Here is a 23,321-nt window from a genome sequence, read left to right on the forward strand (position 1 = left end):
TCTGAGCAGTAGCAGAGATGGCATAGCAATTCAGAACTCTTGTGTTCATAACACACTATTTCACTTTCTTACTTCCTGCCAAAGTACAACTTGGGTCGAATATTTTTTTCAAAACAGTCATCACTTCTCTGCAGCTCTCAAAAGATTGTTCAGAGCTCCAGCAATTCTCACATTAGCAAAAAGGGTATGTGCTTCAAAGTGCTTTTTGCAAACAGAACTTTAGTAAAGCCATGAACATTGTAGTTAAAGGGATAAAGAACTTAGGTCTCTACTTTGGTGTATAAAATATAGTTTAAAAATCAAGCAATAAAGTTACTGGATAACTGTTATACTATGAAATGGATTTGGGGTGGGAAAGAGATGGAGATCTCTCTCCTGAAGTAACTTTATAACTGCTTGTGTTACAGATTGCCCTGAAATATGACCCCCAGATAGAAGAAGATCTGCGTAACTGGATAGAAGAGGTTACAGGGCTGAGTATTGGTGCAAACTTTCAACTGGGATTAAAAGATGGCATAATCTTATGCGAGTAAGCATTTATTAAGTAACATTATTTTTAGGAGTTTTCTGCTTTTGAGAAACTAAGAAGGGACTTTCTGAAGATGCCCCTTCAAAACACATCAACAGTAACAGTCAAAGATAGCTGACTGAAGGGTGGGACACAACTTCTTTGAAAGTATGGGAAAAAAGGAAAACTTAAATCTCATTTATATTTCAGCAAAGATTTCTAAGTGTTTCTAAATTTAATGGCGAATCTAATCTCTATAGTAATCAAATGGCACACAAATATTCTTACAGCTGTTAGACTTAGACCAGAGTTAGGTACTCTGTATAAACCAAAAAATTAAGCATTTTGATGAAACTAGTGCAACTAATAAAGCATGAGTGAAAATATATAATGCCTGCACAGATGGTATAAGGATGAGATTTATTGTTTAAGCATTTCCCTTTTTTTCACCTCCCCAGGCTTATAAATAAACTGCAGCCAGGATCAGTGAAGAAAATTAATCAATCAAAACTAAATTGGCACCAGGTAAAACAAAAAAAATCCTCCAGAACTACCCCTCTAACCCCTTCAACCCCCAAACAATGTTTTTGTTCTGTATTAACAAATTTATGGTGATTATGGTACATCTTAAATCTTGGTAGCACCAAGTTAGCATATGATGCATACCCAGCAGTCAAGGATACTTCATACATGAACAGCATTTCACAGAGAGCAGCTACATCTGAGGTGACTCATCAGAGGTGGTTGAGTACACAGATTTAACAGCAGTGCTTTAGCTGTTAGGTGAAGTGTCAGATGGAAGAAGAACTTAGAGCTCTATAGCAAGGCCTTCTCCAAGTTAAAAAAGCTGTTTATTTTTTACTAAATCACAACTGTTTTCCATCCAGGCAGTGCTGCAGGGTGTTAGGTCAACAGCTTGCCTATACTTGGCTATCCCTGCATGAAGTGTCTTCCTGAGAAGGCATCTGAAGAGGATGGGGAGGGAAAGGTCCTGAGCAGCCTCAGAAGAAATGGTTGTGTAACAGAACTTGGGAAACAATAGGGGTCAAAGCACAGTGTGTATTTTATTTCAGTATATCCAGATTTAATTTCTTACAAGTGCTTTATCTAGCATTTCCCTCCCACAAGGGACTATCAAAGCAACATGTACTTAGAACAAGCATTGGAAGGGTTGCTGCCTAGACTTGACTGCCTTTGTTGGTGCTGGTCTAGCTTAATACTGCTATGCCAGTCTCTCAGTTTTCTTGGCATTGAACACTTCTAAATGTGGTGGAGGATTTTTATTTTTTTTAAAAAAGTTTTAAAACCTCTTAAGGCTTCAGAAGGGAAGAGGAGATTCAGTCCTTACTCCTTGTATTCCATATTGCTTTCCAATTTCTACAGCACAGAGTGCTAAAAATTGCTAATAAACCCCAAAGCTTAGCTGAATTTGTCCCAGGAGGTGAGCAAGATATTGCCTTCAATCCAAGGTAAATGTTTACTATTCATAGTTATGTTTTTATTTTATTCAAAATTATCAGTTGGTGAAATCAAATAGCATGGACACTATGTTGAATTTTCCAGTTTGAGGCAGGTTTTAGATTAGAATTTTTCTTGGAAGGGGGACACAGTTGAGACAAGTTTTCTTATCAAAGCCCACACTAACAAAGTGTATGATGGTCACTGATGGAGAGATGCTAGGCTGGATAAACCCTTAGTCTAATTTTTGGAATCGGTATTAAAACTAACAAAAAGTAATCCCAGACTTCCCACTCTTAACCTTGACAGCTGTTTTTTTCTAGTTTGTACAAGGCAAAGAACTTGTGTAAAACAAGCAAACAAACCAACCAACATCAGAAAGCATTAAAATTACTTAGTTTCTGATTTGAAATACTGAGTAGAAAATGGCTTTTTTGTTTCTCTTTAGCTGGAGAACATTGGGAATTTTATCAAAGCCATCCAAGTCTACGGCATGAAGCCACATGATATTTTTGAAGCAAATGATCTTTTTGAAAATGGAAATATGACTCAAGTACAGACTACGCTAGTGGCACTAGCAGGTCTGGTAAGTATTTGTCAACACTGGAGTTGGCATAAATCCATATGCCAGTCCAGATGCACCTTTAGCACCCATGTAAATGCAGAAAACAGCCTGTCAGGAGAGGATAGATAGCACTGAGAGTCTGAGATACTGCAGAGCTTGCACCTCAGAGAGCTGTGGGCTACCACATACCCAGAGAAGGCTTGGAGTTCAGAGTGAGGGTTCCTGACTGCAAAGGGCCTTGCTGTGGGGGTGTGTGCATACAGAGAACAGGGGAGGCTCACAGGAGAATACTAATCCTTTCAGAATATCCTTCTGGCTCCAGTAGCTTTGGAGTGCCACCTTCAAATGGCATGGGGAACTGTTAGTTTCCTCACCCCTGACACACAGTCTCTCATAGAGACAGACCTGCTTGCAGCATCATTTGAGAGCCCAGGGTCAGGGCCTTAGAGCCAGTGTTACAGCAGCAGAAAATACAAACACTGAATACTCTGTTTTCCCTCTCCTTAAATAGGCAAAAACTAAAGGTTTTCATACGACAATTGATATTGGTGTCAAATATGCAGAGAAACAAGCACGAAGTTTTGATGCAGGAAAACTAAAAGCTGGTCAAAGTGTAATTGGCCTGCAGGTAAGTATGAAATTCAAGTTTGCAGTTAATTTGTTACATTTGAGAACAACTTTCTTGTTTTGATTAACTGATGCATTGTTTATGCAAAACCAGCTGCAGAATGACAATATATTCTTATCATGGAAGGAGGAATGAGGTTTAATTCTTGTAAGCTGCTGATTGGCTTTATAAGCTCAAGTGACTGCCTGGAAGGTTGGTTTGTTTGTTTTAAATCTGCTATGAGAGTGATAAGGAAGAAAGGAACAGCTAATATTAGCAGCGTCATCTCTGTCCTCTAAAGTAGTTTTAAAGTGGAAGTCTTTGGGTAGCTAAAGCTCCTTGTATGGTAGAAACTTTTTCTCTCCACTTTCCTTAGTAGTTATGAAAACCAGAATGAAATCTTAAAATTCCTGTGGTAGAGAATAAATGTGGCAATATCAATGAATCATTACTGTCCAAGGTAACAGTTACTACATTTTGAGGCATACATCATTCCAGTTGCAATGCAGTTGGGCAAATGCCAGTCACTGAAATGCCTTAGGATGGCAATTGCTTTAATTTTGGTCAAGCTACATGAGGAAAGCATGCACTGAAACTACTATTTTTTTGTCAGCCATCACAGTTACCAATCATATTTGTTTCCTTAGACTATGCTTAACGTACGAATAAAAATCACTTTTTCTGTCCACCTCTTCCTTCCCCCAATAAAGATGGGCACCAACAAGTGTGCCAGTCAGGCAGGCATGACTGCTTATGGAACTAGAAGACACCTCTATGATCCAAAAATGCAAACTGATAAGCCATTTGACCAGACGACAATTAGCCTACAGATGGGCACTAACAAAGGAGCCAGTCAGGTAAGCAGCACTGTGGGTGACACTTGCAGAGTGGATACAGCTCTCAGCCTGGGAGAGCCAGGTTAGATAGGAGAGTCTGAATGATGCACAGTAGTGAAGTCTAACAGGCAGCAGTGAATGGGTACAGTTCAGCTGTGCTTTTATGCAATAATTGAAGAACTTGAATTTCTTATCATTAACCAGTGTATTCTGTGCTGAATGTCTTAAGTCATAAAAATGATCTGGTGCTTCTACCATTTCCATCTGGCTACGTTATACCAGAAGAAAACAGTCACTTCATTTCAAGTACTAACTAGACAGAGGCAAAAAAGAAATTGCTTCCTGGTACTACCTTAGTCCAAGTACTTAGTATATTCTTTCCAAAGTGGAACATAAATTAGACCTTTTTGCAATAACTTCCGTCTGTGGCTTAATTAGTGAAGACATGCTGCTGTTTTGTTATATTTTAATTCCTGCTTTCTAGCACTTTCAGTAAGGTGTGCTAGTTGAAATCACAAATCTAGTAATCACAGCTCTTGACCTTCTCACTGAACCTCTACAATCCTGTTTCACTAGGCTGGTATGCTGGCACCAGGTACCAGGAGAGACATCTACGACCAGAAGCACATATTACAACCTGTGGATAACTCAACTATTTCGTTACAAATGGGTACCAACAAAGTAGCTTCACAGAAGGGAATGAGTGTGTATGGGCTTGGACGGCAAGTGTATGACCCCAAGTACTGTGCTGCACCAACAGAACCTGTCATTCATAACGGCAGCCAAGGAACAGGAACTAACGGGTCCGAAATCAGCGATAGTGATTATCAGGCAGAATACCCAGATGACTATCACGGAGAGTACCAAGATGACTATCAAAGAGATTACCATGGTCAGTACAGTGACCAGGGCATTGATTATTAGCTTTGCATCAAGAGTTCAGTATTAGTCCATTATTTTATTCAGTAAGAACGAAACTAGCCTTGTGGAATTGTTACCTGTCTTTCCTACACAGTACGCTTAATGTACCTAAAGAAATACTGCCTTACATACATTCCTTTTTCCTTTCTCTGCCCTTTCCCTGTCTAGTTGCCTTTAGTGCTGTAACAGTTGTAGTCTACAGCATAAACAATAACTGCATATGAAGTAAAAGGAATACTGTGAAAGGGGCAGTGCTCTCGTACAGCCAGGTTGTCTAATAAGGAGCTATGCATTCTCACAATCTCTACTTAAGTAGGTATTTGCATACCGAGTTAAGCCTTCATTTTACATATTTACAGCTTTTCTGTTTTCCAGAGGAGATAAAAGAATTTCATGCTTAAAGTTACATGTGGTCTTTGCCAATTAAATTTAAGCTATCCCATTAGTGATTTAAATATCATTACTATGTTTCTAAGGTATTGTTTGCTAATGGTAAGTCCTGCATTAGACATAAGTGTGCATTTGTGATTGTGTATTCATTCCATTATCAACACTGACCAAACTTAGAAATAGTTGTCTTACTAAAAAGGGAGCTTGTACAAAGTCTTGAGCCAACAGAAGTCCCATGATCGATGGTGCATTTACCTTTTATTGTGCCATAATATATCCATGTAGAAATGCTTTTTCTTCCTTGAACTGTATTTATTGCCACACTTCTCAAACTGATCCCAGTGTATTTTTATAAATAAATATTTTTTTCTTAAAGGTATGTAGAAGATCTTGTCTCATTTGTTTCACTACCATTCTCAAAGATTAGATGTCCCAAGAATTATTCCCAAATCAGCATCACCTTTGCCTGCGTTAAGGGTATTGTAGAACTCCTGTCTGGTTGCAGTTCAGGTTCATTCTTTTCCATGGGATTTAATCTAACAGCCCTGTAGAAATCTCCCGGGAATGAGTGACACTGACGTAACAGGAAAGGAATGTAGCTCCTTCACAGCTGAGTTCACTTCCCCTCTTCCTAACTGTGAGGTTATGACCAGAGATCCTTAGCTGTTCCTTAAATCCCTGCCATTTTCTCAAGGCAAACGAGGATCTGCATGTATTTATCACTGCCTCTGCTCCGGCCTATAGCCTTCATACCATCACTTGGAGAAAAAAATACCCTTGCTTAAGAGTAAAGAGACACCCAGTCTTTGTGCCTGCTGATCTGCAGTCCTAGTTATTTAGTTACCGATGGAGGAGGCTTATTCCTAAATGGAGGATGCTTTCTTCCTCACCATGGGGTGCAGCCAGGCTGTACTAATTCACCTGGGCTATTTTCAACAGGAGAAGAAAGAGCATGTATCAATGTTGCAGATTCTAGCTTTTGTAAAAAAATAAATGGTATCTTAAATGTTTTTACTGCAGTTTAAACTCACTGCATTCACATATAAAATGTTCTATACTTGCAAGTTTTAGACTTGTGATGGATTCTTCTCTCAAGACTAGAAATTGTTTTTGTTTGCTCCATTAGTTTCTATCATCTTTGAGTGTGAGGTGGTGACCTGACTTTCAACTGACCTATTTGTTGTGTAAGTCTTAAGCTTATTTATTTCACAGAATTTAAATTAGAAAGGATCTTGAGAGGTCACTGGTCCAAGCCCTGCATCTGAGGCAAGAGAATTATTGGCAAGACATCTGTTAAGACCTGCTCTTCCTGAATGATACTATTTCTTACCCTTCAAAACAATAGTATTTAGAACTGTTGTACTGAAAGCTAAAAAGCAGTTTTATCAACAGCAAATGCTTTGTTGTTCTTATAGTTTCAGTGAAAGCAGGGTCTCTTTGAAATCCTGACCACACCCTTCCTCCTGCTCTGTCTTAATCCAAAACTCAGGCTTTAAACTGCTTGCACACCTTTATTACATACTTGAACAGGAGAAATAAAACAACACAAGACCTGTTCTCAGTATACCTGTTTTCTTTCATCCACAGAGGTATCCAGTGGAATCATAACTGAATTGAGAGTTTGAAGTAGACACCAAGCAAGACCAAATTCAAGCTGCCTTGCTTAAAACAGTAGGCTGCAATACTTTGCCATTTCCTGGTAAACAGACACCAATCGTCCCCACCTCCCAATTTTAGGGAATATAGTTATAAAAGTACCTTTAATTCTGCTGAATCTAATCTTCCATAGCTGCAGGAAAGAAGAGTCCACACAGTACTGGGCTGCTTTGCAGGGCAGATGTCAAATCTTTTGGAAGAGACTTAGACCACCATCAGAACTAGCACTAACTATTCCCAGGAGCTGTGCCTACATACAACGTACTTTATAGCTGCCTGGCTACACTATCCTGCAGGGAAGACAGCAATGAGAAACGAGCACTAAATAGCATCAGCTTCTGCAAGATTGCCTTATCCTTCTTAACTCAGCTGAGGACTCCTGCCACACGGGAATGCTACAGCTGGAAGTTGTTGACACAATTGCTAGTGGAATGTAGATAAGATTGAGAGGTCCTGTGTTGTACCCAAAAGCTATAAAGCTATGCTTTGTGTACAAATTTAATGAAAAGCTATATATTCTGAAGTCTAATGTAAAAATATATATGGCTCTGAAAACATATTCTCAGGGTTGTCATTTCTGGACTGAAGGCAGTACAGCATTACTTAAGTGGAGCACACTGAAGCACAGCTTAACTGGCATTTTTCAGCACCTTATTTAAAAGTCAACCCAAAATTTGCACTAAGTGTCTTAAAGTCCCTTCTCCACTCTGGAGCTGCAGTGAAGGCAATGACACTGCAGCAAAATTGCAATGAGCAGAATCACAGAATCACTGAGATTGGAAGGGAAACTGGAGGTCATCTAGGGACTGTCTGAAAAAAAGGACATACTTTTATAAAAATTTCCCTCCCTTTCTTCAATCAGTTCTTGAGTCAAAGGCCAAAACATACAGTGTGAGTATCAAATACAAACAGGAAGAAAAACCCAGTGTGTAATAAGAACTGATTTTTTTAACTTCCAAGCAAACCTCTTCTGCTTTGTAAATTTGTAAACACCATGTTTACTTAGTGAAGACACTACCACTTGGAAGCAATCTTACTGGGAGCTATGGCAGAAGAAGTTCTGCCCCTCTCTAAGTACCGTATCTGCACACTTTCTCAGGGTTAGAGAGCTATTGCTTATTCAACATGATTTGCAGTCCCCACAGCATCCACGGGCCAACCACCAGAAGCAATTAAATGACAAATAAAAAGCAAGTATTAGCATCCCCTAGCAGATAACTAGTCTCCTTTCAACAGCAGGAGAACAGATACAGCACTCAGCTGAAACAGGTTTCTCATTCAGGTCATCAATGAGCTTTTCTGTATGGCATTTCCAAGCTGTGACTAATGAAGGGTTTATCAATCTACTCATTAAGGCAGCTCCTGTGTCACTAACCTGCAATGATGTCTCACTTCCTATACTGATAAGTACTTTACTGAAATATCTGGTTTGAGTCATCTTCCCACTTCAAACCTCTCCTTAAACAATGTTAAAGGAGTTTTTGAACAAAGAAAATAAAATGTGCCCCTGAGTAAAGTCTGAAACTACTCCATACTCAGAACAAGGCGGAGCCCACAAAGCATATTATAACCAGGATCCAGGTATAAAGTTTAAATAAACCTCAAAATTGCTCACAAGAAAATGCTGACAAACTGTTACTTAGTTTTTTGAAGTGCCTACACTTAGCATGTTCCTCTCTGACCAGAGCAACTTTGACAGTTGTACATTCCTCAATGATACATTTCACACCCATGTTACAGCTAACATTTCTGTAACATAGTATTTATAACATCCTTTTATCTCACCTCTGTCCTGTTATTTTACCTCTGTCATCTTCTACTTCTTTGTGAAGTTCTAAATACAGACAGATATTTTTTTCTGCTTCATCTTTTCATTTGCAGAAAGAAGGTAGTTGTTTATTTTTATTTACAAAAAAAACACCCCAAACCAACCAGCCAAACAAAACTATTCTACATCTGCCCTTTGGAGAGAAGCTGGTGGATAGTTTATGACACTAACTTGCAAAAAACCTTCCCAAAAGAGTATAATTAAGACACTTACCTCATAACTGCTAATTAGCTTGACTACAGAGAATTTCTATGGAGGATAATTTCCATCAATGAGCTCAGTCTGTTCCTTAGTTAGCTGTTCAGATATGCAGAATAAATCAGGAAACAGTCATCCCACAGTGTCTCCACATGTACTGATCCAGGGATGACTGGCACAGCAATCCCAGAGAAGCATGAAAAAATACCGTTAGTGGACACACCAAAAAGCTGAAAAGAACAGCTCCATGACCTTGTTGACTTAGAATTTTAAGTCTGACAACATAGAAATTTACAAGGAATTTGTTTATTAACAACTTTTAGACCATCACAACAAGAGTAGTAATAAAAATCAGATGTGATGACACACAAAATACTTTATTTGTACAAACAGATTGTGTGTCATTTTACCAGTGCAGAAGGTGTGACAGAGATTTAGAGAACTAGTGCTTTGTCCTGGGGTACTGGTAACCTTTAATTTTCTTCTATGACTGGTTTTGCTATTGCTGCTCAGCCTTCATACTTCCTGGTGTGCTTCACATTCAAGTCTACAAAGAGAGAAAAAAGGAGTCAAATAATGTGTAGCACTAGTTCTGTTACTACATTTAAATGTCATAAGAGTAAACTGGGAAAACAATTAAGTTTCTTTTGTGTCTCAAATCCACAATCCTCTTGCAGGGAATAACACCCACCCACCCTCTGGTTTCTGTGCTCAGCAAAAAAATTACTGAATAATGCAATAACAGATCCAAGCAATGAAAAAATTAAGTACAACTATCCCTCACTGTAGCAATAAACTGGAGCAGTGCTCTGCCTATAGCAGAATGCCCACAAAACTGCCTAAGTTGCTAGAGCCTGGTACCTCTTAAAAGCAGATCAAGAAACATCACCAACATCTGTTACACTCATGTAAGTAGTTGTGACAGCAGAAGACACTCACAGTCGTGTCCAGCAAGTGTAGGTGCCACAGGAGCTGTTAGTGCAGAATCTTTCCCTGGCAGCCCTAGCTTGCTGCCCCTGCCCCAGTGCCGGAGGAAAATCAGTCCTGATTCTGAACTTGTTGGGGCAGCTTCTCAGGTTGGGCAATTTGCAATATATTTTCAGATGTCAGTTAGTGAGTGTTTACTCTCAGGACTTTCCCAAGCCTGGGTGTGGGGAAACACTCCCTTCTGGCACCTCAGCTTTGTTACCCCAGCATAAAACAGAGTAAATAAAAATATACACTGACACAAAAGAAAGAAAGCAAAAGGGTGGGGGTGGAGAGGGAAGGCCTCCAAGCTCTGATCTTACAGTTATGGAACTTCAGCAATTCTGGCATGAAATTAAGCAGCCTATCACTCTTCTGATTTTGCTACAGCAGGCATGTGAAAGTCTATCTGAATAGCATTTATCTCCCATCCCTTTGCCACTCTCCAAATTTTCTATTCCTCTGCTGGGCACAATGGGGAATGAGAGGAAGGATGAGAAGCAATATTTGATCCCTCCATTTTGCTCCAGCAGAGAGTTTCCTGAGGAGGGAAAGCGATAGAAGGAAAAACAGGATACTGGGTGCAGCATGTTGGTTGCTGTGAGACATCTGAAGACACGTGACAACCCACATCCATTCTTCTTGGGACATAAAGGCAAACACATTAGCTGGCAGATTAATGCATATCCCACACTCCTGTCTCACCATAGGTTGGAGCTCTGTCCCGTCTTCATTATCCTGGAAAGGTCTTGTGCTTCTGTGTTTTCGCCCTTCTGTTAACTTGTTACTCTGACTCACAAAGGTCTACAAGCAAAAATCAGGGTGAGATCATTTGGGAAAGCAAACCATTATGTAAATAAAAAAAAGAAACCTGGTAAAGGAAGATAATTAGCCTGGGACTAAGAAACTGTAACTGGCTCCTGGCTGGATGACACTGAGTGATACTAAGAGGGACTCTGCAGAGGCAGCAAGAGTGATGAATGCAATGAAGCAAGAATCTCTGTTACATCTCCTACTACAGGAATGAGGGCTCTGCCTGTATGAAATCCCTCACCTGGCTCTCCACCCACTGCTGCACATTGTCCTGAGGCCACAGAGCCTCCCCTCCACCCCCAGGATGTTTGTAACCCGACAGTAACACAGACAAGTCAAATGTCTTTATGTGTTGGGAAACTCCAAATTCTTGACTATGTGAGCAAACTTACTGTTGATCATGTAATGAGGAGGAGTTTGGATGTGCTGCCCCCAGTTTTTCCATACAAGGTTACACAGCCTGTCCTGCTTGGAAGACTCCTTACCCCTGTGGGAAATCCTCTCTTCACCCACAGCCCTAGGGCATGACTAATTACAAGGAATTAATACCAGACTTAAAGAGAAACTACCACAAAGTTTGGAAGTAGAGAAAGGAAAGCCTCTGTTTCTTTCATGGAGGAGAATTGGCTTAAGAAGTGTTTTAGCATTTGGCAAAACAGAGGGGGAAGAACAGAGGTCAAGGCTTCAGACTTTTCCATTCAGTTACATATTTCTATCCAGGGCTTGTGCTTAAGTACTGTTCTGAACCAAAGCCAAAGAATATATATCTACTTTCTTCTGTACAAAGGGTTAAGCCTATCTTTAGGCTGCCTTTTTGTTGGCTTTTTTGTTTTCAACAGAATTCTATGAACATTACAGAGAATCTAACAAATCAATCTAACAGCATTAAAAAAAAACCAAACCCAAAACAGTTCTTCTGACACTATCCTGAAGAAATCCATCCAGAACATTCGTGTCATATGAGCTACTCTGGCTGCTGAGTTTGTTTTTCATGAATCACTAAAATTTTCTTTGTTCCATGGTTTATGAAGGAAAAGACAGAACTGGCAAAAACAGCATGAAAGGAAAAAAATATCTGCATCTTCAGATATTCTCTTAATAAGAAAGGGATAGCACATATATATTTGAATGCTTCAAGACACAGCTCTCCACCACTATTAGCTATGTACTGATGGTAATACAACACAGCAATTATGATGGTAAAGACACAGAACAATCAGTCCAGAGGTAGAGGAGTTTAATCAAGAGACAGAAGACAGTATTTTGGCAAAAGAATCTGTAAAGGTATGAAGCAGAGCAACTTAGGTTTACAGGAAGTTTGTTCAGAATTACAGTACCACAGGATGTGGAATGGATCACTGACCTACTGCTGGCAACAAGAAGCTCCTTGTTTACTTTTTCTCATCTCTGTACAGTAAGTCACAACAAATATAAACATTAATCTTAGGGTACCCCATGGATCAATTTCTGCAGCTAGCTCATCTATTTATTTATATTTTTTAATTACCAATAATATATTGAAGGTATATTTAATAAGGCCTAAATAATCAGCCACTACTCACATGGTACGATCTAAAATAAGGCAGCAGGTCATAGCTAGCACACAGGAGTCAGAGGGAGCCACTTACTTCAGTTTATAAATTAACATACGAGTTGTATCCCTGAGTCCATCCTGTTCTAAGGTGTTGGAAAGGAAATAGCACAGGTTGTGGGTTCAAGTTACTAGGTCTTGGGGAAAGAAAAAGTGCTCAAAAGCTTAGAATAGCTCAAATATCTAGTGTTCAAGACCAGGCTGGATGAAACCTTGAGCGACCCGATCTAGTGAGGAGGTGTCCCTGCCCATGGCAGGGAGGGCTGGGGCTAGATTATCTGTAAGGTCCATTCCAACCCTTAAATTCTATGATCCTATGATCTTTGCTGTTATTACTGGTTTTTACCAGCAGCTCCTGATCCACGAAGTATGGCTTCTCTGCAGTTCCATCATTTGTTTCCATATCAATAGCAAAGCAAAGGAACATGGCATCTGCTGTCACTTCAAACACAGACAGAAAGCTGTGGGACATCAGGTAGGCAAAAAATCCAACCAGCAACAGAGGAACTACCCAAGCTTGCAACTCCCGATGGTAGTTAAATGCCATCAATCCTCCAAAAACAGTGAAGCACACAACAAACACCTGTAAAGAGCAGCAAGAGAGAAGTGCAGCCTCATTAGTCATGTAGAAATGTTTCTTAAAAAAAAAAAAAGAAACAAAAAATCACCCCAGAAACCTTGAGGCAAATACATTACAGCCAATATTTTAACAGCATATCTCTCTCATCTGAGAGATAGCTAAGCAGCTTCAGGCATCGTATAGTTGTCACACTTTGTGTTCAATCCATGTGTAGATTCCATAGGGCAGAGACAATCTTCTGCTATGTATTTACCAAAGACTTGTTGCAATGGGAACTGCAAGAGTGGTGCCAAGGACACTACTGTAATACAACTAAATAACTCTAAAGATTATAAAAGTTTTAAATTCCTCAAACATTCTTCTCTCCTGAACTCGATTTCTAGCATTTAACAAGTGAGTTTAATGAAGATAAACCTTATTTACTTTAGGTATATGAAAAGATAATCAAGCCCTATTTTTTCACATCATTTTTACACAATAGTACTTTTCTTACACTTACCTTTCCTAGAAATAGGAGAAAATCTCCAAAACAGCTAATGGATGTGAGTTTAGCAGAATTCTTTGCTATAATACAGACAGCATCCTTTGCTGAGGTACAAAAATTTGTCCCATTTATAGCTGTAGTTGTGTATGCATGCTGAAATGAGAGAAGACAATAATGCAGCAAGAGAGGAAATACTCATAATCTAGATTTTACTTCAGCAAAATTAAAAGCCTTAAACTCTATTTAGAAATACTGACCTTACGAATATAGAGTTATTTTGCATAATATGGAAATGTTATTTTAAGTTCCTATAATAACTATGCTTCTAACTTCAAAGTTTTTCCACATAATTTCCACCATTAGCAAATGCTACAGTAGCAACTAAGTAAATTTCTGAACCCACCTTTATTCAATCTGTTTTAAAACATCGAAGTTCTCCACCCTAATTTTTGTGAATTAATGTGACACAATAACCACAAAACACATGGAGTCACACTATGCAAACTTCTGTGCTCTCTATCTGCAAACCTGCTGGCAAACTACGTAAGTGGAACCATCGAGTTGTGTATTTACCATATCATTAAAAGTTGATGATTAAAAAGCTTTTATACATGGCTCTTTCAGAGAATCTATTTATATGCTACTGAATTCAAGCTTACGTAGCTTATGGCTACAGCCATAAGCTAAACTTTTACATGGAAGCTGAAAACAACTGTGAAAATATCTGGAAAAGAACAGCTGAGGGAACCTGGACTAGACCAGTGACTGTTAGGTCACAAGCCCCACCCCAATCCAAACTTCAACAGACAGTAGGAGCACTCCCAGTTTTACAATTTACTGAGAATTTTACAAGATTTCCCTTCATGGAAACTTGTCTGGACAGGTGGGAAGAATATAATATTTACCTTCCTGGACTGTATTATTTTTACACTTGTGCATAAATTGGCATACATGTTCCACTTATGGAACTCCTCAACAAGGTTTGGAAAGTATTTCCAAAATACCCACTAAGAAAAGCAGCATTTAAAACACTTGAAACATATGCTGGACTTTAACAGCAATTCTCACAAGTAGTTTCCCTTTACTCAAAATATTAGAAGGCAGATTAAGCCACAAAAATTTTATTCACACCTGATATGGTCAGTAAGAACCACAGTGTGCAAGGGATTACTGTTCTGAAGGAATTTACACACCCCAACATGTACTTGGTGCTTACATTACTTTCTGCTTCACCTGGCAGTGAAAAAAAAACTAACCCATAACTGGTTTGCTGAAAGTGAATTATACTGGCCTACTGCAAGCATTTCCTGCTCAAAACCCTGTTTTTCTTACTTACAGTTTAAATTATAAAATAGCTTCAGCTATCTGAAGGCAGAGAAAATTTATTTCTGCAGAATGCAGTTTTAGCCCAGAGTAATATCTGTAACATACTGTAATGTAGCAAAGCTATATTGACATTATCTTAAAATATTGCAGAGAAAGAAAGAAAATAAATGCAATCAAAGATTCTTTGTCTCTTTACTGTAGATACTATTTATTTTATATGAAAAAGACTTATCTTTCTGTCTGATAGTATGTAAAACACCAGTAACATTCTGTAAATACTGTACTTACATAGTAGCAACTACATCCATAGATGGAAAAAGTATTAACAAAACCCATGGATTTATTGCCTACTCTAAGAAAAATCAGAGACTCCAGTGAACTCTGCAGAAACACACAGAGAATCTATATAAAAATCTGTTTAAACAAGCAAGTTCCCTTAATTCCTAAATAGGAAAACATGCTTTCTGTGCTAACGTTCATCAATCCTGCTGCTGTTCCTTTCCTGGCAGTGTGCTCACACCCTAACATCCTGGGATGAGGCAGCAGGAGAGCTGGCAGTGTGCTGAGACCAGCCAGTGCCAGTCTTGCTGGCCCAGGACACAGGCATAGGGTAGATGATCCCACAGCAAACTCCCTCTGTCTTCCATCTGTAACTGTCACTGCACATTTCAGACATGGTTAGACTTATCTTTATAACATGCTGTGAGTTAAGTCTGGTTCATCATTCCCATTAACAGACAGGGAACTGGGACACAAAGTGGAAAAATGTTTCCTAAGTTTGTTTCTGTCCCCTATGAACTAAATTCACAAAGCAGATCCTGATCTGGTGAGGTCAATGTAAATTTTGCCAATAAATTTAACAGAGATTCTGTATTCATTATAAATTGCAAAAAAAATGTGCTGGTTTAAAAATCTAAAAGAATGTTGAAAATGCACGTGCACTTGTACAAACATTGTTACCAAACTTAAAATAAATACCCACTTGTTTGCACTCTTGAAGTAGCCACTTTGGTATTCAAGGAATGTGCAATGAAAAGCATTTCTGATATTTATTAACCAGCACAGTTACCTTGGAAAGACTGAAAATAATGCTGGAGACTGAACACTACCTGCACAGGGATTTGTCATGTTGCAAACCAGTTGATAAAAAATGGCAGTTTTAACAGTTACAATTTAAACAAATCATGTAAGTATCAACTAATCACAATATCCAAGAAAGGCAGTCAGGTAATAATCCCATATCATAGAAGGAGTAAGAGAAAGACAGAAATTACTGAACTGCTGAAGGCTACAAAACTAGTCAGACATAGGTGAAGCAAGACCATTACTAGTACGAGCTGAAGATTTAGCCAAGTGATCTCTACCTTTTAGCACAAAATACATTTCTGAGTAAAAAAAAAATATTTGGAGGGTTTCTTGTTCAGCCTAGACTCTGTCTCCAAACACTTTCCTCCCAACTCTCAATTTTCCCATACAGACCCCACACCCTGATCCCATCCAGCCACATAGAAAATTGACATATTCTCACTAACAAAAGACACATCTATCACATAAGCAAATGTATGTTTCCATGAAACTCAGCATTGCACAGAGCTCAAATGATTTCTCATCCTCACCACAGAACACCTATCACACACAAGCTATTACCAATATTTGCAAATCATTTTGGACTTCAGACTAAAAAGCTTAGATATCCCATTAATTTTGCAATTGCAGGGTGTGTGCAACAATCCAATGCCTTTCAAATTAAAGATAGTTGCAAAGGCTACAATGGTAGACTATGGCCAGTGAAGAATCTGCTATCATTTAGAAACAGACTATTTAAATGTGTTTTCCAACAGAATGTATTCTTTCCCCATGAACAAAAGCTTTAGCAGATTTGAAAATGTTTGAGAGAAGGGCAACAGGAATGATTCAAAAGGTATGGAATGTCTTCTGTCTGGGGAATGCCAGGCTCTTTTGTCTGGAAAAGAGATGACTGAGGGAAGATACAGTAAGAGGGCTACAAACTCATGAGCAATGCAGAGAGGGTAGATAGGGTTAGATGGCTCCCTGTTGCTTCCAGAACAAAGACCAGGCAGGGGGAGGACCGTATGAAGTAGCAGCAGCCAAATTTGAAAACAGATGCTGTTTCTTCTCACTGTAAATCTGTAACTGTGAACTGCTGGAAAAAGGATGCTTTAGCTGCTAAATATTCACGAGCTCTAGGGAGATGTGGTGGTGGAATTGCCCTCTATATGGCACAGCACCTAGAATGCATTGAGCTCTGCCTTGGTGAGGGTGATGAGCAAATTGAGAGCTTATGGGTTAGGATAAAAGGGCGGAATAGTAAGGGTGATATTGCTGTGGGTGTGTACTGCAGGCCACCAGATCAAGAGGAGGAAGTGGATGAGGATGCCTACAGGCAGCTGGAAGCAGTCTCCAAGTCACAGGCCCTGGTTCTTGTGGGGGACTTCAACTACCTTCGCATCTGCTGGAAAAGCCACACAGCAGAGCACAAACATTCCAGGAGGTTCCTGGAAAGCACGGACAATAATTTTTGTCACAAGTAGTGAAGGTTCCTACAAGAAATGATGTGTTACTTTACCTTATACTAACCAACAAGGAAGGCCTTGTTGATGATGTGAAGGTTGGGGGCAGCTTGGGCTGTAGCAATCATGAGATTATAGAGTCCAGTATCAAACAAAAAGGTAGCAGGACAGCAACTAAAACTACAACTGTCAACTTCCGGAAAGCTAACTTTAACCTATTTAGGGGTCTTCTTGGATGAATCCCATAGGAGTAGGCCCTGCATTGAAGAGAGGCCCAAGACAGTTGGTTGTTATTTAAGGCTCACTTCCTCCAGTCTCAGGAACAATGCATCCCAACGAGAAAGAAATTTGGCCAAGGGTGCATGAAACTTCTGTGGACAAACTGAGAACTCCTGTTATTACTGAAACAAAAGCAAGAAATGCACAGGAGGGGTCAGGCCACTTGGAGCGAATAGAGAGATGTGGCCAGAGCAGGCAGATATGAGATGAGAAAGATCAAGGCCAACCTAGAATTGAATCTAGCCTAGGATATCAAGGACAACAAATAGGGCTTTTAAAAATATATAAATACCAAAAGGAAAACAAAGGATAACATGGGCCCAGTGGTTAGTGGAGAGGGGACCCTGATAACAGAGGATGCAGAGAGCGCAGAGTTACTGAATGTCATCTTTGCATCAGTCTTCATGGATAAGATCAGCCTGCAGGAATCTCTGACTGAGGAGATCAGGGTAAATGAAGGTAGGGAAAAAGATTTTCCCTTGGTCAGAGAATACCTAATTAATCTGGACATCCACAAGTCCCTGAGTGCCAATGGGATGCATCCACGAGTGCTGAGGTGAGGAGATCAGGGTAAATGAAGGTAGGGAAAAAGATTTTCCCTTGGTCAGAGAATACCTAATTAATCTGGACATCCACAAGTCCCTGAGTGCCAATGGGATGCATCCACGAGTGCTGAGGGAGCTGGTGGACATCATAGCCAGGCTGCGCACAATCATCTGTGGAAAGTCAAGATCAGGAGAGGTGCCTGAGGACTGGAAGACGGAAAATGTCACCCCAATCTTCAAAAAGGACAAGAAGGAAGATTTGGGGAACTGCTGGCCAGTCAGCCTCATCTCAGTTCGTGCAAAGGTACTGGAACACCTCATTCTGGAGGCCATCTCTGCCCACATGGAAGACAGGAAGGTGACCAGGAGTAGTCAGTTTGGGTTCACTAAAGGTAGGTCATGTTGGACCAACCTGATCACCTTCTACAATAAAACAACTGTCTGGATGGATGAAGGAAGAGCAGTGGACATTGTCCACCTTGACTTCAGCAAGGCTTTTGGCATGGTGTCCTACAGCATCCTCATCGGAAAACTAAAGAAGTGTGGGTTGGACAAGTGGACAGTGAAGTGGATTGAGAACTGGCTGAGCAGCAGATCCCAGAGAGCTGTGTGTGGCACAGAGTCTAGCTGGAGACCTGTCACTAATGGTGTCTCCAAGCTTCTATACTGGGCCCAGTTTTGTTCAACTTATTCATCAGTAACTTGGATGAGGGGACAGAGTGACTTCTCAGCACATTGACTGATGATACAAAACTGGGAGAAGTGGCTGATACCTCAGAGGGCTGTGCTGCCCTTCAGAGTGCAGCAGATTCAGAAACAGCACAGGGACAGGGAAATATTCACTTGTTCAACCTTAAAATTCACTCACAGCCACCATTGGAGATGGAATACTGAACTAGAGAGAGGCTCAGTCTGACCCTTATATATATTATAGCTATTATTATTTAACTTTGCTTAATGAATCAATGTTTTACAATGGCAGTCTCTGCTATGGTGACAAGCGAGTAATAATGGCATTGATAGCCTAACAATGCAGACCAGAAAGCATGGGAGATGGTGGGCTGGGCACAGTCTTCACCTTTGCACCAGCAAGTTGGTCCTGTATTGACACCCCTCTGAAGAACACAAGCCTCTTCTGGCTTGGGGCTTGGGAACTAGACACTAATTTCTCAGTGTCAGGATGAATAAATAAGGAATGTGAATGTTTACATATTTCCAAATACCACAGTATGCTAAAAGAACTATTAAAAGAATATATCCCTATGTGCCTCACAACACAGAATGTCAAGGGTCTTGGAAAAATTGACCCGCTAGTTTCACGAGAAAGGCACTGTGGCTCAGATCCAGGCCTTAAGTTCCCCAATTGTTGAGAATAATTGCTACTTTGTGTAACAGCTGAATTCAGTCCTCCATTCTAGGCTTGTTTTCCTAAAATGAGTTTGGGGAAGAGGGGATTGCCATAGCAACAGAATCTTCTTAAAAAAAGAAGCAGGAGACATGCTGGACTCACATCCCAGTTCAGCTTTTTTCTGGTCTGCTGGTATTTTCAGCCTGATCTTCTTGTTGCCAACTCTCTTGGGGGTTGCCCTGGTTAGTTACACCCAGTGTAGCATGGTGCAGCTCACACTGGAACTTTAAGTGTACTAGCTTGCAAGCGTCACAGCTGCCAGTTGAAATCCCTCAGAAAACAAAACCAGTGGTAGCAAGAGCCAATGACATTTCTGTGGCTGCTGTGCAGCAGTCAGTGACATGGTGAGAAAGTTGTATCATGACTCTCAGATAGTGGTGGGAAACGAGAGCAACATGGGCTTGTGAGGCCCCACTGAAGAGATGATGACATGTAAGACTGGAAGGGACTTTCAGCCACTTCAGTCACTGGCTATTTCAGATTAGCACATTATACAAATCTTCTCTTAAGGGGAAAGCTCCCTCTTTAAACCACTTAGGACTTCTCTCTCTCCCAGCCCTTACAATTTGGAGCTATTCCAGACATTTGTCCGTCTAGTCATTAGGAACCTTCTTCCAACTTCCAGACAACACTTACACATGAACAGTTTACATCTACTCATTTTTCTTCTGTCCTTGTTTGGCTCTTATCCCTCCCTTCTGTCTCATAGATGGCTAACGGGCTTGTTCTTACCCTTCATTTTTCACAGGATATTCCAGTCCTCCCCCCAGAATAAATACGCCTGATCACCTCACTAGAAATTTGTACAAGGGCATTTATCTCCCTCTTTACAGTGCAAGTATTTAATCTCATACTTTCCAGGACTGACTCTGCCCTTTCTACAGCCTTGTCAACTAAAGGCTATTGTCCTGTGGCTGACAAACACACACAGGATATTCTCCTCCCCGACTTCCACTCAACTAGCATACAGCTAATACAGAAATGGTTATTTTTGATTTTTAGGCTAATTACCCTGTAAGAAACCCTTCAAGAACCTCCTGAATTTCCCCCAACAGTCCAAAGAGCACAACATTTATTTATTTCCATTCGACCGTCTATTTGCAGTCTGGACTTACTGGAGAAAATCTTGTCCTTCAACTTTCCTTGCTTCCTACTCTGTGTGTCATCTGCTCCCTCCATGGCTGTCATCCAGTGGGTAGGTAGGACCAATACCACTTTCTCCTCAGAGGGCAGTTGGTTGTCTTCCTGCAGCACCACATTGTTACACGTGGGTTCCATTTCAACAACAGGGGTTGGACCACAAGGATCCTGCTTTAATTGCCCATTGCATCATGATAACATCATTACTAGAGTTGCTTACAGTGGCTTCTGCACTTAGTGAGATAATGTTCTCATTTGGGATTTCTGAAATAAAATCATACTGAACATTTCCAGAGACTTGTTGATAAACTGCTCCACTTAAAAGTACTTAATTACTGGTCACTTGCTTCATTGCCTTTTGTTTTCTCTCTTTTTTTCTTTTCTTTCTTATTAATGGGATAGAGGAGAGCAGAAAGGTATCAAAGCAAGAATTAGTGACCCTTGTTCATCTCTATCCCCTACATGGTTCATTCTACAGAGCAAGTAAAGACTTTAGGAATTTTATTTCCTTTTAACACATACATAAAGCCCCTAAAGGAAAAATAAACATATTTAAAAGATGATTTAACTTAAGATTAATGTTTTATCCAACTGTATTTTCAAGTGGATTGAACATTTAGCTTAACATCTAGAAGCAATGCTGCCAATAACATTAAAATGCAGTATTATTTTGGGGAGAAATAAGAAGTACTTGATGGGGTGAGGTACGATGTATTTGGCATGCAGAGGAAAACTGTGCTGACATTAGCATGCATGAATTTTGGTTTTATCTAGGTGACTTGTCCACAAGGCATTTAACTGCAACCTCCTGATAGGCTTCCATCCAAAGTTTAAGAGACTACCAACTGCCATGAATATACAACCATCAGACAGACTTGCTCCTGGTTTATAACACTAGACAGTTGCTGGCTTTCAGTCTCATGAAGGGTCTCAGTACTAGCAAATGTGCTGCCAAATTCAGTACCAGCTGCTGCAGGGCTACACTGCAAGTAATGACACTGATGAAAACAGAGAAACCACACACTGCTCAGCAACTCCTTCAGAAATCCACGTGCTGCACTTGGGAGCAGTCGCTTACCTACTGGCTGCAGATGAAACCAAAGCAGACACAGAAAAGCAAAACTATCCCAAAACAGTTATATTGTTTAAAAAAGTCATCGTAACAAGGCTGTAAAGGGAAAAAATAGTGAGCACTTTGATGTTTCAAAAGTTATGATTGCCCCTATAATTTAAGAAAGCAGGAGAGAGACAGACCTTGTAGCTCCCAAACCACATTTAAACCCACAGTATATTCTTTTTACAGAAGACAAATTTCAATCTCCTAGATTTTACTTGAGATGATTGGATATGTTTATCTGGAACATACTGAAACCATCAGAGCCAGAAGATGAAAAATCTGTGGTAATTCTGACAAGTGTTGGCAAACAGAACTGTCAAGTAAGGATAATGACTTTATACTCACAAAGCACTTTTCAGCCACACAGAACCCAGAGTGCTTTACAATTGTTACTAATGGATTATACACACACATGAATCACTTTGCCCATGACTGAAATGGAACAGCTTAAGGAGTGAACTGTTTAACAGCACATAGCAACACTACACCACTGTTTAGCACAGGATCCTGTTGCAAATCCAAGAGAAATTTAGGAAGGCAGAATGCAATTATCTGTATTGCAATCTGCACAGGACACTGCGTTTACATTCCTCCTCCTCCAACAACCACCACTGGAAACATGGCAATTGTCAGTGTCTAGCACAGCACTCTGTCATCATGGGAAGATGACAGAGTAACTTTTTGGCCTGCAGAGAATGAGTCACTTCACGGGTGCATGCAACTATTAAATCCCACCTGAAAGATGGTACCCCCAGCCTGAAAAGCACTCTTTGATAACATAACAGAGTACCTGGTTGATAGGGCATGGGAAGAATTTTGCACTCTATCACCAGGGTTACTTTCTCCAGCACCTGTTTCTCATCTGCAAGTTTCTCAGAGGGGAAACAAGGGGTTCTGTTTAATCCTGATTAAACTTGTGAATGAAGAAACAGAAAGCATTTAAATCACCTAAGCAATATAACAAAGGGTTGAAGAAAATAGTGCAGAAGTGATGGGAAGGTGTGTTTGGTTTGGGGTTGGTTTTTTAAAGTTTCAGATAATTCTATGTTTATGACTATAGTGACATAATACTAGAATTAAAAGCAAAAATATAGTAAGGAATGTTAATGCACACAATGATCTTTGGACCAACAGTTATTCCACATTTCAGTAATTTCAGCTCACACAAAACCTAAAATTTGAACCTAAAGAATACTTTGAAAATGTTGGAAACATAGGTACAAGCAATTTTTTAACACCTCCCAAATCCTACCCTCAAGTCCATGTTCAACATCTATGGGAAATTTCAAGGTTGTAACCCAGCAACATTCATGGATCTCAATAAGAGCTTTGAAGAGTTCACTACTTCTGTTAATCAAGCAATATCTCAAAGTTACTTAAAACTGCAGACTTTTGCCCTTTTCTTTTCCTTTTCCATTTGGCCACAGATTTTACAAAATTTAAGATGACGATTTTCAATCTTAGCCAAAGTATATTTTTTTAAGAAACAGGCTTGAATACATTGGGGGGGAGTAGGGGAGGAAGAAAAAACCTAATTAGATACATGAATTACTCTATGAAATGCAGGAACCTAA

At 39.9% G+C, this 23,321-nt stretch overlaps 2 protein-coding genes across 2 annotated transcripts in view; one reads left to right on the forward strand and one right to left on the reverse strand.

The window, feature by feature from the left end:
• Positions 1-407: 407 nt before the first annotated feature.
• On the forward strand, positions 408-5,664 carry CNN3 (calponin 3, acidic; the record flags this gene model as incomplete). The annotated part of the gene is made up of 6 exons (XM_009076393.1): positions 408-529; positions 967-1,033; positions 2,415-2,552; positions 3,043-3,159; positions 3,849-3,995; positions 4,551-5,664. Coding segments are annotated over 6 exons (939 nt in total), but the record flags the coding sequence as incomplete, so codon positions are not given.
• Positions 5,665-9,508: 3,844 nt separating this feature from the next.
• Positions 9,509-23,321, reverse strand: part of SLC44A3 (solute carrier family 44, member 3) — a gene marked incomplete at its 5' end in the record, with an annotated part of 41,085 nt that continues 27,272 nt past the window's right edge. Inside the window, 4 exons of the mRNA XM_009076404.1 lie at positions 9,509-9,514; positions 10,639-10,737; positions 12,684-12,920; positions 13,417-13,554. Of these exons, the coding sequence (XP_009074652.1) occupies positions 9,509-9,514; positions 10,639-10,737; positions 12,684-12,920; positions 13,417-13,554 (480 nt within the window). The remainder of the gene's footprint in view (positions 9,515-10,638; positions 10,738-12,683; positions 12,921-13,416; positions 13,555-23,321) is intronic.

This window comes from Acanthisitta chloris, unplaced genomic scaffold, assembly GCF_000695815.1.
Source record: "Acanthisitta chloris isolate BGI_N310 unplaced genomic scaffold, ASM69581v1 scaffold10130, whole genome shotgun sequence".
Classification (NCBI taxonomy): domain Eukaryota; kingdom Metazoa; phylum Chordata; class Aves; order Passeriformes; family Acanthisittidae; genus Acanthisitta; species Acanthisitta chloris.